The sequence below is a fragment of the Pelobates fuscus genome, chromosome 4 (assembly GCF_036172605.1).
Source record: "Pelobates fuscus isolate aPelFus1 chromosome 4, aPelFus1.pri, whole genome shotgun sequence".
NCBI lineage: Eukaryota > Metazoa > Chordata > Amphibia > Anura > Pelobatidae > Pelobates > Pelobates fuscus.
The window spans coordinates 317,108,247-317,125,371 of record NC_086320.1 but is presented as its reverse complement, the minus strand read 5'-3'; the positions used below and the strand labels follow the sequence as shown (position 1 = coordinate 317,125,371).

At 36.7% G+C, this 17,125-nt stretch overlaps 1 protein-coding gene across 2 annotated transcripts in view; it reads left to right on the top strand.

Moving 5' to 3' along the window:
- The window catches only part of CREB5 (cAMP responsive element binding protein 5), a 338,119-nt gene extending 333,102 nt beyond the window's left edge, over positions 1–5,017 (top strand). For both annotated transcript variants that reach the window (XM_063452336.1, XM_063452335.1), the window contains one exon: positions 4,116–5,017. In XM_063452336.1, coding sequence (XP_063308406.1) covers positions 4,116–4,279 — 164 coding nt within the window. In that variant the 3' untranslated portion in view covers positions 4,280–5,017. The remainder of the gene's footprint in view (positions 1–4,115) is intronic.
- Positions 5,018–17,125: the final 12,108 nt, after the last annotated feature.

Below are 17,125 nucleotides of genomic sequence, written 5' to 3'. Positions count from 1 at the left end.
ATTCCCTATTACATACAGACAATTCCCTATTACATACAGAACATTCCCTATTACATACAGACAATTCCCTATTACATACAGAATATTCCCTATTACATACAGAATATTCCCTATTACATACAGAACATTCCCTATTACATACAGAACATTCCCTATTACATACAGACAATTCCCTATTTACTATGAATCTGGTTTTGTTTTGGGGGAGCATGGGAGAGACAGCAGACCAAGACACCATTCTTCTTTCCTTGTCAATCCATATTTCCCTCTGACCAGGGGTGATATTTTAAATTGTCCCCTAGATTGAGTGTCACTGAAAGGCTCATCGGGTCAATATCCCTAGGGGTGATTGGCCTTAATGAGCTACTTCTGGAAACAATGGATCTGAATTTGTTGTCCTTAACTCCCTATGTCCTAACACTACCCACATCAACACATATATTGTATTTATTAGATACCCTTCTAGCGTTTTAGCTGTGACCAGATGTCATGTACAGCACTTGGTGTATGATTAAATTAGTATTTACATACGCAGCCTCTTTCTTAGCACTAAAACCATTCATTGTGTCCTTACTAAACCTAAATTGTATAAAGACATCTTTGGCCTTTTCGCTTAAGGAGACAAGCATGTTGCAGGAGAGCTGATTTAAGAATTAAAAAAAAATAATTTTCCATTTTATGCAGGATGAGTCCTACTAGTCACAAGCTGCCCAGTGTTTGGTAAGTTAAGTTCATTTTAAAGCTATCACACGTTTTCTTTAAAGTTTTTTTTGGCAAATATTGTGCTATCTGAATTTGTATTCACCACAAATTAAGTGTATTATTAAATAGACAGTATAGGAACCCAGACCACTTCATCTCCATGTAGACCTGGCAATGTCTATATTGCAGAGCTAAACAGGCCTGTAGTGGCTGTCCAGAAGACAGACACTAGAGGCGCTTCTGCTGTGAGAACCAAATCAGACTCGGCTCTCACACGTAACCTACTCAAATGGTTCTCAGCTTTTGATTGGAAGAGGGCAGTGCTTCTTGTCCTACATGCTGCTCTATGAGAGACATTGAATTGGACAAGAAGACAAAGAGTCAGGAAGACGTCGCGGGAGGCGTATCAGGCAGCTGCAGGAAACGAATCTTGTCTCTGAAAAAAAGGTAAGTAATAACCCTTTTCCCTTTTTTAAATTACATGGGTGGGGTTGAATCTAAGTAGTGAGGAGAATATATAGCGTTAGGAATACAGTGTTCTATAGTGTTTCTTTAAATAAACCCATTGGACTTGTTTCATCTTCACCTACTGACCACTTAATAGAATTGGGAAGAGAAATAATTTAGCAGTGATAGGTCTGAGAAGTTTCCATGATTTTTCACTAAAGTATGAATTGCCAGGTATTCGAAGTGACTTTCAAATTGTAGACCAATATAGCTGAATTCCAAACATTGCTGTCTTGGAGAATTATTCTAATTTAGCCATTTTGGCCTAAAATGTTAAATTTGATTTACATTCACCCATCGTTTTAAATTGTTTAAAAGGTACAGTTTGGTTTGAGGGAATGCCCAGACAATGCACATTATATAGAGAGTTTAAGTCATTTTTAGGACTTATTGGACCTAGTTATCAGAAATTGTGTTTGCACTGCCATAGCATGCTTTACTGTTTTATTCTCTAATTTTTATACAAATTAAACATCTAAAATCTAACTAATATGATTTTGGCAATCTTGTGCAAATCACAGATGATGATTGCCTCTTGACATTAAATGTTCTGTTCATCCATTTTGAGTGACCAGATTTTGAAGAAAAAAAAACGGGACACCCATTAGCGATACAAAAATTGCAAAAATAAAATAAACCCCCCAGAGAAACACATAGACATTAAGTCTTTAACCTATTCCTTTCCAGAAGTGGCTATTACAGCTCATCCCCTTCCTGGTACTCAAACTAGTGTCTTTTCATTTACATTTTGTAGGAGCATGATCAGAGCACAAACATACCCAAGACCAGGGCCATCTTAACAGCATAATAGGCCCCTGGGGAAATACAATACATACACACACACAGACTGCTGAATACACAAACACAGACTGCTGAATACACAAATACTGTTACACATAGACTGCTAAAAACATACATACAGAGACTGCTTAATACACACACACAGAGGCTGCTGAATACACACGCAGATAAACTGCTGAATACACACAAAGACAAACTGCTGAATACACACACAGACTGCTGAATACACACACAGACTGCTGCATATACACAGACTGCTGAACACACACACATAGCTGAATACATACAGACTGCTAAACACACACACACACACACACACACAGACTGCTGAATACACATACACACTGACTGCTGAAAGCATAAACACAGACTGCTGAATACACACACACAGAGACAGATTGCTAAATACACACACACACACAGACTGCTGAATACACACAGACAGACTGCTGAATACACATACACAGACTTCTGAATACACACACACAGACTGCTGAATAAATACACACAGGCTGCTGAATACACACACACTGCTGAATACACACTCATACACACTGACTGCTGAATACACATACACAGACTTCTGAATACATAGACACATACTGCTGAATACACACACAGACTGCTGAATACACATACACAGACTTCTGAATACACACACACAGACTGCTGAATACACACACACACACACACACTGACTGCTAAATATACAGACTGTTACACACAGACTGCTAAAACATGCACACAGACTGCTGAATACACGCACACAGACTGCAGAATACACACACACAGACTGCTGAATACACACACATAGACAGCTGAATACATACAGACTTCTGAAAAAACACCCAGACTGTTGAATACACACACACACACACACACACACAGTGATGGATGCAATGTGTGTGGTGTGCAGTGTGTGTGTGTGGGGGTATGTGAGTGTGTAGAGGGGTGCTGCGTGAGTGTGGGGGAGCTGTGTGTGCTTGGGTGGAGGGGGTGCTCTGTGTGTGTGTGGACGGGGTGCTGTGTGTGTGTAGGGCGTGCTGTGTGTATGTAGAGAGGTGCGTGTGTGTGGGGTGTAGTGTCTGTAATGATTCAGTGTGTGTGGAGGGGGTGCTGTGTGTGTTTGTGTGGAGTGGGTGCTGTGTGTGTGGGGAGGTGTAGTGTGAGTAGGGTTTCCATGTGTGTGGAGGGGTGTTGTGTGTGTGTGGTGAGGGTGTAGTGTGTGTGTAGGGGCTCAGTGTGTGTGGGGGGATAATGGAGCAAATTAATATATAAAAAAAAAATATTTAATTTTAACTAATACAACTAATTTATATCACCCTCCTTCTTACCAGGGAGGGAGGGGGACTTTTGAATCCCAGGTGGTCCAGTGGTGGTGTGTGCAGTTCAGCCTGCAGCTTCTCTGGCTGCAGGCTGACTACTCTGTCCTCCCGCGAGTATGTTGATATATCGGAGAGTTGCCATGGTAATGTGCGGCAACACTCTGACCTGCCTGCTCGTGGGAGGAGCATGTAGCCTCCCAGACCCTGGCTCACTTCCTCCCTCCCTCTGCTGCGGTGGCAAACTGGCTTTGGGCCGGTGAGAGAGATCTTTCATCTCCCCACCGGGCCCAAGAAGGCAGAAAGCAGAGTCTGCTTTGCATGAAGCTGGCAGAGGAGATAAAGGGTGAGAAGTGCCCTGCCGGCCTCTGCACATTGGGAAAGGAGCCTGCAGAAACCGGGACATGAGAAAGATTCTTGGGACGCCGGGACAAACAGACAAAAACCGGGACGATCTCGGTAAAACCGGGACGTCTGGTCACCCTGGTTATCAGTAACCATCCCTATGAAATTAACTATATTGATGCATTCAAAGATGGCTGACTCCACTCTGAAAAACTGTTGGTTATGAGTTGGTTATGAGTTGATTAGAATAAAGCATTGTTAATTATTTTGGCAATGCTGTTGAAAACTGTTTTCTTAAGAATATTTTAGATGAGAGAGCCGCCATAACAAATGAATACAAATCTGTAATATGCAATAAAAAAATGTAAGAAAAATCATTTTTTTAACATGTGTATTTTATATACCATTCAATAGCATTGTCCCTCTGTCATTGCTCAGGTCCTGAGAACAGCCCACCGGAGAGTCCTGTTTCAGCCTGCTCCCAGCAACAAGTCATCCAACACAACACTATTACAACATCTTCCACTGTAAGCGATGTAGTGGGAAGTTCCACTCATAACCCACTGACCAATCACAGAACAGACATGAATCCCATTCTCTGAAATGATGGATTCACGAACTGTCGTCGGGAGTTCGGTATTTTATCAGATCTTCCACTTTTATGAACTCTTTCTCAACTTTGTTTGAAACCTGGAAGTCTCCTCAACTCTGAAAGACCTTTGGATTTCCTTTTTTTATTGTTACTATCTAAAATGTGTTGTTGTTTTTTTTACTTACAAGAAAGGGATTTATGCAATTAATGATAGCAGTTACGTGAAACACTTTGAGCTTTCTCTATTTTTTTTCTTTTGGTACAAGTTATTTGTTTATGAACTGAAGCATTTATGTACATAGTTATTTTTTTATTATTATTGTTACTGTCATCATCTAACTGGCCTGAAACAGTATTTAAACAAATAGTAGGCAAACCTTTGCACCCTAACTGCTACAAATCAACGCTTCTCACTCTTTGATAACACTTGGTAACGAAATCGAGGTCAAGTGAACCAATGTCCCCCGTATCCCTGCCCACAAAATTATACTTCTATCACAAAATATATTACATATATCTCAGTAAAGATGCTCATGACTCCTAGGTGATATTGATATTAGAATGCACATAATGACTTGGGTGAAAAATAACAGGTGTCCCATACATTTTCTTTAAATTACAATCTGTCTAGGGAAGACAAGTAAAAGAGTTGAGATTCTAACACATTTTAACATTTAAGATCTGTTACATTATCCATAATAGCATAACATCAAACATTTCCATGCTAACTTAGTCCTATGCGTGTTATAGCGTGTTATAAAGTGCCATTAAGCAAAAACTAAAAATAAGCAAAAGTTATTGTAACATTGTACCACAAATTATAAAACAAAATGGTATGTACCCTTTAAATTAGATGGGTTTTTTTCTCCTCTAAAATCTGTATAGTTTAGTCTGAAATATATACAGTGATTGCCGCTTACTGGCTTCATAGTAAAAGTTTATTTATACATTTTGTTAACAGCATTACATGTAATTAAGCTCCATCCATTGATTACATAGGGAAATAGGCATTTATCACTGTTTGTCAGTCTGAAATACTGTTCACACACGCATCCTAACTTCTTTTCACCACCCCTGTAAAATAAGGTCACAGCGTGTGCTTCTCCATTAACATAACTCTGTGATTCAAAATAATGTACAGGCTTGTTTTTTTTACATATTTATATATACTTTTAAAATGATATGTCCAATGCCTTTCCTTTAATGCTTGCTTTTATACATTTAGTAGTGAATTAGATAACCTTTTTATAAATTTTTCAAAAAAAAGTAAAATATATATATTAGTTGAATATGTGCATTAAGATGAAAAAGAATTTAAGGAAAAAAATTACATTTTAAGTGTTTTAAAAAGCCACTGGACGTTTATTTCACTACCCATATTAAAGACCAAAAATCCCCTTTTGAGTACCATGCACTAGATACCCTCTTTTTTACTCAAAGGGTTAAAGGAATAATGTGCAAAGGGAAAACACTTGTATTATAGTGTTTTAATTATTGAAAGCTAAGTCTGTTACTGTTATAGCTCCATAATGAAACATTTTGGGCTTATTAAACTTTGGCCATTTAGCACTTTTTTACCACTGCCAAAACAAAAGAGGCTGTGGGATGTGCAAATGCGGTATAATTTACCCTTCTTCCTAATACCTCTCCACACAATCTGTATACCCGGTGGAGGAGCAGTTGTGAGAAAGCAATTATTATGCACAGGTGAACTCACAGATCTCCTGCTCCCTCCACTAGACCACCAGGTGTTTTTTTTTTTTGGTGTGGGTTTTTTTTTTTTTTTTTTTTTTTTAAAGGACAATAAATTAAACCACTATAAAATGCAAGTTTTCCTTTTAAACCATTATTTAAATAAACGTATAATAACATTAGCTTTAAAGGTAAACTAAGATGACTGAGGCATTCTACTGTTGGTTAGCAGCAAGTTCTTTGTCCGGATTAGTTATGTTCTCAAAGTTGAAATGCAGAATTATTTATTTTTACCACCAGCAAAAACAAATAGGAACTTATCTGAATTTTCCTAACAGGTCTGACGTTTTTATATTATTTACAACTGGCTCCGGAACATCCTGTTTGTTGTTGTTGTTGTTGTTTGTGATTATCTTGTATTTTTTTTTCATGCTAAACAGAAAAGCCAATTTATTTAGGTTGTACCATTGCTATGTTATAACAAGTAATGGGACATTTCAACTCATTCACCTAAACTTGCAATCACTACAGATGCTGGGTTTTATAAACCATGCAGTTCATGTTAGCACTTCTGTGGACGCCAAACTAAAACGTTGTAGTTAACTACAATAAAATATATCCCTTGTCTAGCTTTTAACCGGACCAAGCACCTTTAATGTCAATTCCTATGATTTGCACATAATGTATGTTTTTAAAAACCCTTTCCTTTTCATTGTCATTAGTCTAGATTAACTACAAGTATGGAATACCAAGGGGTCTGTTCTTTTCCTGTACATGTCTAATCACTATGCAATGGAAGCTTTGCAAAAAGGAAAAAAATATGGTGCACTTAACCTTTTGAGTGCCTGTTTAGTGTAGCCTGTTTTCAAGCACTTCCAACACTCAACATTTTTAAAGACTCAGGATGTCATTCATTTATGTTTTGTTTTCGACACATTTACTTTGGCATTTATTTGATGTATGTTGCAACATTTGGAACAACAAAACAATTATGTAAAACTAAATTACCAGTATGTTATTTCATTTTTTTCAGTAATTATTTTTTTGGGGTTTAGCAAATATAATATAAATATATAAAACCACCTCGGCTATGTTTTCCTGGGCAATTGTAAATGGTACAAGCTGCGTGCCCATGATGAGGTATAAAGGCTTAACATTCTTCCAGTGGTTACTGATAAAAAAAAAAAATCACAGCTAGTACCTCTGACACATGTGTTCTATACACTGGGCAGCTCGATTCGTGTTCATCCTGACAGCTTATGAAATTTATAGCTGCCTGGTAAAAAAACATGGTTGAGGTCTGTATATATATATATATTACAAATTCTGTATGATCTTATCTTTTATCTTTGTGGGCCAGAGGTGGTTTATACAGATCTATCAGAGTAAAGTCACAGGGATGTTAAATAATGTCCTTTTGTTTGCCTGTTAGCCCTGATGCAAAATGAGTTTCGATTAGGGAAGAGACAAATGCCCCTCGTGTTCCTTGGGGGTAATATACAAGCTGAATATTGTGTACTAATATAATCTTGGGTTTAGTAGCATATCAATAACTATGAACTATTTTCTATTAACAGTTGCATTGGGAATTATAACAATGGAAGCACTTAGTCCCAAATAAAATAAGATACAATGCCAAGCAATGGTCATCTGTATGTTATCAGGTATGTAGTTAGACCATCAGTGTTACCGATAGAGAGAGAAATATTTTTCAATGTTGTCTTATAACATTACAGTAATGCCAGTTGTTTTATGTTATTGTTAGTAATCATTTTCTTTCTTTAACTTTCTGTTTGAATTTAATTGGGAAAAAAATGCTTATGAGAATCTTTTGCAGGATATATTTTTAAAAAAATAACCATGGCCTTATCTTGAAATAGCAACTTGAATGTCATACCACTACTGCAGGTGTAGGTAATGTAACCAAAGAATTATGTGTTCTGTATTCTGTTAGACTATTATAATATAAAAGATACTTTGACGCTCACTATCAATTCATTCCCCAAATCTCTCTACTAAGCATAGTTGGAATAAAAGCAGCGGAGCTGAACTATCGTTTTCTGATATTTGAGTATTTGTTTTCATATGTCATGAGTTTGTTGCTCATAATGGTTCATGGACTATGTATGAAAAATGCTCCAGGCAGTATGTAGTGTTCATATGCTGCAGGACTGACAATAATTATTTATCTCGTCATGGTCCCAAAGAAAAAGCTGTTGTAGGTTAAATAATTTATCTTCTGAAGTATTTGAATGCTACACATGGAAGCACTATTTTTAACACAAAAGCTCTATATTATGAAGCGTTTATATATGTGTGCACCTGAGAGTTTAACAGATTCAACAGCTTTTCCTGAACATCTTTCTGATTGGCAGTACAGGCAAAGTATGTAGATTCTATAAAATGTAGGACAGACATCATCCAATACAGCAGTCATAGAGAAAATGTTAAAAGTACATACATTTTCCTCCTACACATTATAATGCTGGTACATACTACAGGTCATCACTTTTCATGTACTGTTAAATATGAACAACTTATAATTTTCCAGGAAAACATTGAACAGCCCTAGTTGCACTACTAATGGTGTCTATAAAATGTAATTGGTTGCCCAATAAGATTCTAATTAAGATACTGATTAGATCTGAGCAACCAATGAATTATTTGGTCTTTACTAGTATAAATGTGTGATAGAATTGTTGGCTGTGCTTCTACGTTTTCTCCTGACTCAAAGCTTTACATTGACATCTGAACCTTCTAATGATTTATTTATCAGCCAAGGTTCTATTGTTACCTATTCTAATCTGGTCTGCCTGGGAGAGTTCATTTCATCTTTTGAATCACAGTTTGCTTATTATTAAATTGCCCATTGTCCGAAAAAACTACACATTATTGTTCTCTTTAGATGTTTACCATAATGCACTTCCAGCAAATGAATAGTGTATAGTGCATAGCATGTTCTATGACTTATGATGACATGGATAGTCTTATGGATTTCATCAACAGATAGTTGACCTGACAGCGAGCAAAAAACAAAACAAAATTGTCTACAGAGAAGGAATGAGCATGTTGAGCAGAAAAATAGGGTATGTCTTGCTTAAATTTTGTTGGCCTGATGAGTTTGTGTCTGAAATGACGATGTTGCATTTGAAAATACCGGTAGTACTGTGAATCTTATGACATATGACCCTTGAATATGGTGACAAGTTTTAAACTGGTCTTGGCATAGCAAGAATATGATGGAAACCCGTAGGTTCTTAAAATGTTTCACTCTGGCGCTTACGAGATTATTCGCCAATCCAGAGATTTTAGAAAATTCATAAGAGCAATACAGATTTTAATACAACATTGTTGCGTTTGGAGACACTAACCCCCGTAAGTGTCCTTGAATGTAAAGCAGTCAGAATGTTTATATATATATATATATCAGCAGGTTTATTTAATAAGATGATGATCGTCGAGAATTCAAAATTCCATGTAAAGTGAATTTTAAAATTTAGGCCAAAATAGACAAATTAGAAAAAGTATCCAAGTTAATTCTGTTTTCAGTACGAATATTTTGACTTTAAATTTGAAATTCACTTTTAATTCCCTCAATTCTCACTTTAGTGAATAACCCTTTAAATGTTTTGATCAAGTGATCGAAATCCTTTTAAAATTAAATGTATTTCTTTCATTCAGACACTAAATGTATTATGCCATGTATGCAGAGAATACAGAAACCCTAGCATTGCAAAGCATAGGGAAACAGGTGTGGTGTATTTTGGAGATTCTAACTGTATGACAGTTTATGTGCTAAGTGTTTGAGCAGCACAACCTGAAATTCTACTCACCCACCTGGTGCTCAACAGGTTAAATGCCCTTTGCAATTTGTTTTTAAACAGTCAGTTAAGAAGATAATTTTCTAAATTCAGACCCAAACAATAGAAATAATAGAAATACTATCCAATTCAGCAAAGTGGGATACTTTTTTCCCCAACCCTGCTATTTTTTACTCCAATAATTTATTACTCCAATAAGTACAAATTAGTGACCATAGACTGCATGGTCTGTTTAAAGCAGGGGCAACCTTCGGCACTCCTGATACTACATCTCTCGTAATGCTCTTACAGCCATAATGCTGGCAAAACATCAGGGGAGATATAGTCCACAACATCTGGAGGCCCGAAGGTTGCCTACCCCTGGTTTGAAGAGATACTCCAGGCAGTGATTTTTGTTTTCTTAGTTAATACTGATAAGCTTCTTTTTTTTTTTTTATTATTATTCATACTTCTGCGCCTTCTTCCCACACTGAGCTTTCTCTGCTTTTCTTACAAATAGTGCTGTACCTGACATCAGGACTTGGGTTTCTAGGAGTCGTAGTTCAGCTCCTAGCTTTGCACAGCACAAAGGTGACATCTGAACTAAGTCTTTACACCAAGTTCCAGAGCAGGATTAACCATAGGGTGACCTATGGTTAGACAGGGCACAGGTGTTGAACAGAGTCCTAAAACCGTGAATTTGCTTGGTCCCATTCAGCATCCCTATGTGAAGAATGATGGAGTTCCCCAAACCAGTAACCTACCAAGGGCCCTGTGGAATCTTAAACCTTCTTTGCCAAGTGTGTCCATAAAGCCATGCTTTTGAATTAAGACAGTTCAAGGAACACTACAGTTACAAAAAACAAGACTAGGAATATGTAGGAAATACACGCATTTTAAATATAAATAGCATATAAATAGCTCTAAAAAAAAAATTACAGTAAGAATATTTATTTCCGTGTATTTTTAATACCCTGTCTATGCAATGCATTCAAATAGGTCAAACCCTGTGTCCCTTTGAATTAGGCACTTGCTCAAAATGTGTTGTCGTGTAGGAGATAAATGGTGTGTACGTGCCCTCTCTCAATTATATATGGTATATAATTACTTAAAAAACAGCGCTCAGTTCTAATGAATAATGGCATATACATATAAAGATAGGAGATAGAATGTGTCTGGGGGAGATGAGTAGTGAGTTCTCACTAGCTAACATTTACACGGATGGTGCACTTTGTGTAAGGCAGGAATACTTATACTGTTTCAGTAGTTATTGTTCCAGTTTGTTGCTTTAACATTTTGTTGCACACATCTGCTATCTAAGGTATAAAGAAATGAAAGGACCAATGCTAAAAAGATATCTTTTTTGCTTTTTGTGTTACATGCTGTTAGGCGTACTGTAGTATCTTTTATTTCTATGTTGCAACCTATTGAATGGTTTAAACTGGATTTTTTTTTTTAAATAGTTATCAGTAAGCTAAGGGCTTCAGATATTTGTAAACTACATTTTCAATGTGCTCAGTAAGCCAAGCAAGTTTAGTAAAGTGGATTTCAAATCGAGATATCTAGTTTGCAGAATTCAACATGTTGATTTGGCATAATTTCACTATATTAGCTAACAGCCAAAAGTTCAGGGGGAACGGTTACTCCCGTGGGAAATACAGCATTGAATAAAACATTGAAAGTCACCTTTAATCACCATTATAATCTAGTTCAGAAAATGCAGAGCCAGGGCAAGCACTACAAACGAAGAGGAGAAATAGAAACATTGTGTGTTATATATAAATGGCATGTTTTCTTTTTTCAGTTTGCACTATCATTTTCTGACCACACCAGTTTCCTGTGTATAAAACTTTTATATCACTCTTTATATATTGTCACATTTGAGGAAAAGAGAGAAATCTCAATGTATCCATCCTGGTAAAATATTTTATAAATAAATACATTTGTAAGAGTGACTGTGACAATAAAATGTTGGAAAATAACCGCACAAGATAAATGTGTTGGTTAGATTGCAAAGAGTAAAATTTTGGAGCAACAAATGAAAAACACAAAATGAAAATGCAACAAAAAAAAGAAGCTCTTAATGCAAGACCCCCACTGTTTCATTTCTCCTTTTCCTGTATGCTTTGTCTGTGCCGACTGCCAGGGATCGAATGACATAGTTCATAAAAATGATTGACAAGGGAGCTAAGATGGAGGTGGCCAGTTGCAGGATGAAGTGATGTGGATTTCCACAATAAATTGTATTTCTCTCAACCCACAAAAATATATATTTGGTAAATATAAGGATAAGTAAACATAATACTAAAAATCCTGTTTAAAATTAAGTGCTCAGCCTGATATGATTCTAACAGTTAAATAACATGTTGCCATTGATGGAACTTTAATAAATTAGTTAAATTCAATATGTTGGATACAACTTAGTTATTTAGCAATTGTTAGATAATTAGGCTGCTTATGTATTTGGTGGCATTCTCTGTGCTCTGGATTCAAATTTCATCATCCAATAACTAGTTAGCAAAAAAACTACCTAGTAATCAGTATCTCATTTGGTTATTAGTAAACCTTTCAAATTTAGGGAGAAAGAATGGATTTTGAATGCAGTTTCACTAACCACCACATTTGGCGTCACTGATGTCACCCAAAGCAAGCGGTCCCCAAAAATCAAAATCGGTATAGTTAGGAGGCATGGTTTAGGTAAATAACAGAATTTTAAACATCAGAACATGTCTGACAATCTGAGTGGCACATTAACATATGAAATTAACTGCATCCTGTAGTAAATGAACTCCCCCTTGCTGTGTAATAAATAGCAATTTTCCATAGATCTCATGAAGGCTTACTTACGGGTTATCCACTGAACCCTGGATTATAGTGAATTAAATTCAAGCGGCAACACTAAGGCTAAATAGCCGAGCTGTGACTGTAGCTCAGTTGCAAAATGTTTCCAACTTTTCTACTTTAGGCTCAATTTTGCCACTTAGATTTAATTCCTTAAAGGGTGATTTGAAGGGGTCATGGTGGTAGGAGTATGTTTGTACCGTGTTTCTGCTTGGCACTTGTGTGCCACGGGCTAGTTATGCCCCTTGCACATGTGACTTAGGCAGCCCAGACCTCGAAACTCGCTCTTCACTCCCTCCCATTATTTATTGATTCCTCCCCGCTTTGCCTAATTCTGTTTTCAAAATGTTTTCCCCATCACCTGTAAACTCCCCACTCCCTTCCCTCACCCGCTGATTGTATGCATGTGCTTTGAGCCAGCGAAATGGTCCAATCACAGGCTTCTCTCAGAGAAGCCTGTGATTGGACCCAACGAGTCTCCCTGCTGACGTCAGATGGAGGAGGGAGCTCATCGCCGGGAGCTTCTTCAGGCACGGAAATACAGTAATGTTTGAACTCTTTTTTTCAGCATTTAAAAAAAAGGGGGGGTTGGGGGACGTAACACTCAACAGGGCATTATAACTGAAGAAAAAAAAATGTTTTAGAAATTTGAAAGTAATCCTTTAAATTGGGAGTTTAGTTAATATGTTAGTTTATTCAGTAAACAGTTTGTTTTCAGAAATTAGAAACCTATAGAGGCCAAAGTAGACATTACGTATTTGTTGAATATGTAATACCGGGTTATTCACTTAAATGAGAATTGTTGGGAATTCAAAGTGAATTGAAATTTTATGGACAAAATAGTCAAACTGGAAAAATAATCCCAGTTAGCAATGCTTCCAATTTGGCTAGTTTGACCTTTAATTCTCACTTTATTAAATAAACCTGTAAGTTGCATTACTTCACACAATGTCTTTGGAATAAATGTTTTAAATATCTAGAATATCTAGGAAATCTAGAATAGTTAAAGAACTGCTCGCCATCTGCTGTGTACAACTCAAGTTCAAATAAAGCCATAGTGATATCAACAAAATGCTAAACTTCACCAACTGCAATAATATAAAAATATACAAAATGTCCGCACATCCCTACGCCTATAAAACAATATAACATAAGACTACATAAAGCTTTCCTGAAATATAATTATATTTATACAAAGGATTTTTCACAAATTCCCTGTCCCGTGGATTTAGTGATCGATTTACTGAACCATGAGATTTAAATAATATTTGACTATAGATTTATATTTATGATTAAAAATGCATTCCATGTTATACAATATTCTTGCAGAAAAATTTTGGGTTTTTTTAGGTTTGGGATTTGTTTGACTTTTGAGGTAATGTAGATGTAAATGGCAGGCCTCCCAACCGTCCCACGGAATGGTTCCATGTGCTATTAAAGTTGTCATTGTCAAGATATCTGTTGCTAGTACATTTACCAGGTTATCTTACTTAATTTGCTGTTGCTAATTTAGTGTAAACAAGCCATAGGAATGGATATGACTGTTTTTAATAATCAATTGCTAGAGATGCTTTCCCTTCCTAGATAAGCAATATTGGGTTATTAAGATGTTGTGGTATACACATTTCATCATGATAAATCACAGGCCTGATCCCAAAGGCTGTCCATCTTAAAATATTAATAATTGTTATAGCACCCCATATACTACTTCTATTCTTACTATGTCAAGAGTGTGCTTATGTATACAAGTATCTAGTATGGCAGTTTGTCAATGAGACATCACAGAGCCACGTAACGTCATTATGCAGTGTTAGACTTGTTCAACAGTACATCTAGACCCCAAAGAATCTGTGTTTTTAACATGATCAGTCGAGTTGAACCTGGCTGTATTGATTGTATTTGTCAGAGGCAATTTGAGAGACAGTGATCTAGGGACAGCTTAGAATTATTGCCTTAATTTAGGATATTAATAATAGGATATTCCACTAGATCATAATGGGTTAGGAACACCTCACACCATCATTTATTCTTATTAATTAAGAAATCATGTTCGACACCATGTTTCACATTTTACACAATGGGTTGGAATACCTTATCCTAATGAAAGCAATATCAGTTCATACTAGTAATCTAGTTATCTAGATTAGTAGCAAGTGATGGGTTGAAAGCAAAATCTGAGACTCTCTGACTGACTGTCACCGGACGCCTGTCTAAACCTTCCTCATACGACAGAAAAGGATGAAACTTGGGGCAGCTGTGTTGGGTGCTGGAGGACCTACCTCAGGGATAAACCGTTACAAAACAGTGTATCCCCTGAAGGAAAGACAGTGCCTGAACACTCCTGCTGCTATAGAAACTATAGTCGCACTTGTAATGTGGAAGGGAGTGGAATAAAATCCCCATTATAGATGCGCTGTGGTTTGATGTGTGTCCTATGTACGAGTTATATATAGGACTTTGGTCCTGATATTTGCTTGCTATTGAGTGAAAGCTATTCTGGACATACAAAAAAGATAATGATGACCAGAGGATTTTCTAGTAGCGGTATTTGTTATCTTAAAATGATAGTAGCCCTTTAAGAAATGGCTAATAGATTCTACCTTTTGCATTGTATGTTTGCCTGGCTTTCTTTCATATTGTCACAGCCCATTACAGCCATAAAAGCCTGTTCTAGATGTACACCCCAATACATGGCTTTTGTGGACTGATCTTATCAGCACAGGCAAACATTTGTGAAGAGAAACATTAAAATATTCAGATAAGAAGCTGAATTAATTTTAAAATGCAATGACCGTGAATGGTGGGAGTTGAATTGGTTTGTACAAGAAAGAGCACTTTAATATAAAAAAAGTGAAAACCAATTTGAAATACCAGTTGAAAAACAACACAACATAAATCCAATATGTAACCTATGACTTGAGTAAGATCTGAAATCATGGGAGATTTCTCTTTGATCCACACAGCCCTAGCGTTCTAATAGATTTAAACGTCCTGCGTATCTGTTTACATTTGGAATGTTCTTGGTGTCTGGTACTTAAGCTTTCAGATTCATAAAAAGAAATGTATCAGATGAGCCAGCTAAGTATTCATTATTTAATACCGGCCTGCAGCTCTGCTCATAAAGCATCAGTCACTCCCAGATGCCTCTTCTTTCTAAGCACATGTTTATAGTGAAAACAGCCCTTATCTTGAAAGTTAAACCCCTGGGTGACAAACTGAATGCACCAAAGGATACCTTGAGTTAATTTAGAGAGAGCATTAACCATAAATTCAAATATCTTGTACTCCCAAACAGCTTTGGTAAATGTTTCAGGATATCAGGGCTTTAGCTTGCTTTTTACTTCTATGAGCAGCCGGTCATTGTAACTAGATACATTTAATTAGAAGATTTACTCAACCATTATAGACACATTGTAGGGCAACTAAAACAAAAATATATTTTACTTTATTTCAATTTTGATCTATACGTGGCATATGGGTTTAGTGTGAGCTTGAGCGTCTCTACTACTACTGTAGGTCTGACTTAAACGCCCACTCCAGTAATCCTTACCAAATTAATATACATCATTATCTAGTCATTTGGGAAAGAAAAGTAATAGAAGCTGGTTCCCAAACTCAGCTAAAAATGTCTGAACGTAATCCCTCTATTTCACTGAATAATATGATGCTCCTTAGATGCCATATCTCCAGTCTATATATATTCCTATCCTTGCTTGGGTTTTTGTGCATATCAAATATCCAATTTGTTAATTATTTGAATGTATTTAGCCTTGTTAGAAAGAAATGAACATGCTCCTATCAGTTTCTAGAACACTGAGTTAGTCAGCTAACATTGTAAATTAAAAGAACATGTATTCCTAACAATGCAGTGCTGGAGTAGCAGTTTAGGTCCTTGTCCCCCCACTGAGGGTGTTAAAAGGTTTAACACTTACCTCTTCTGCATCTTTATGATCTCAGCCAATCCAATGCTTCTTCAAACGCCATGCTGCGCCAATCTGCAGCTCCTCATAGAAATGCATTGTATCAATACATCTCCATGGGGAACGTTCATGGAGACGCTGAACGAAGGTGCTGTACAATGTGCAGCATTGACCCAGGAAGCACATCTAGTAGCCGTCTGAGTGACTGCCTAGATGTGTCACTAGGCAGCAATGTAAACACTGTCTTTTCTCTGAACATGCAGTGTTGACATTGAAAAGTCTGCAGGTACATGCTTTAGACACCAGAACCACTACATGAAGCTGGTGACTATAGTGTCCCTTTTATGGAATATATGGAATTTTTTAATAATTAGTTTTATTTCCTGCTCTTTAATTATGTTTGTCCTTAGTACTCAATTTCTCTTCCACGTACAGAGTTTAACTTATTTCATGCCCAAAGAGGGAACTACGTAATGTGTATTTATTTTCTCCAGCACTCCAAGTTATGGGATATAAGTGCTTTGGTTGATCTGCCACAGTGATTGACCCAGAGGTTGATACAACCAGTGCTATGAATTTATATTTGTTTAACACAGCAATGGG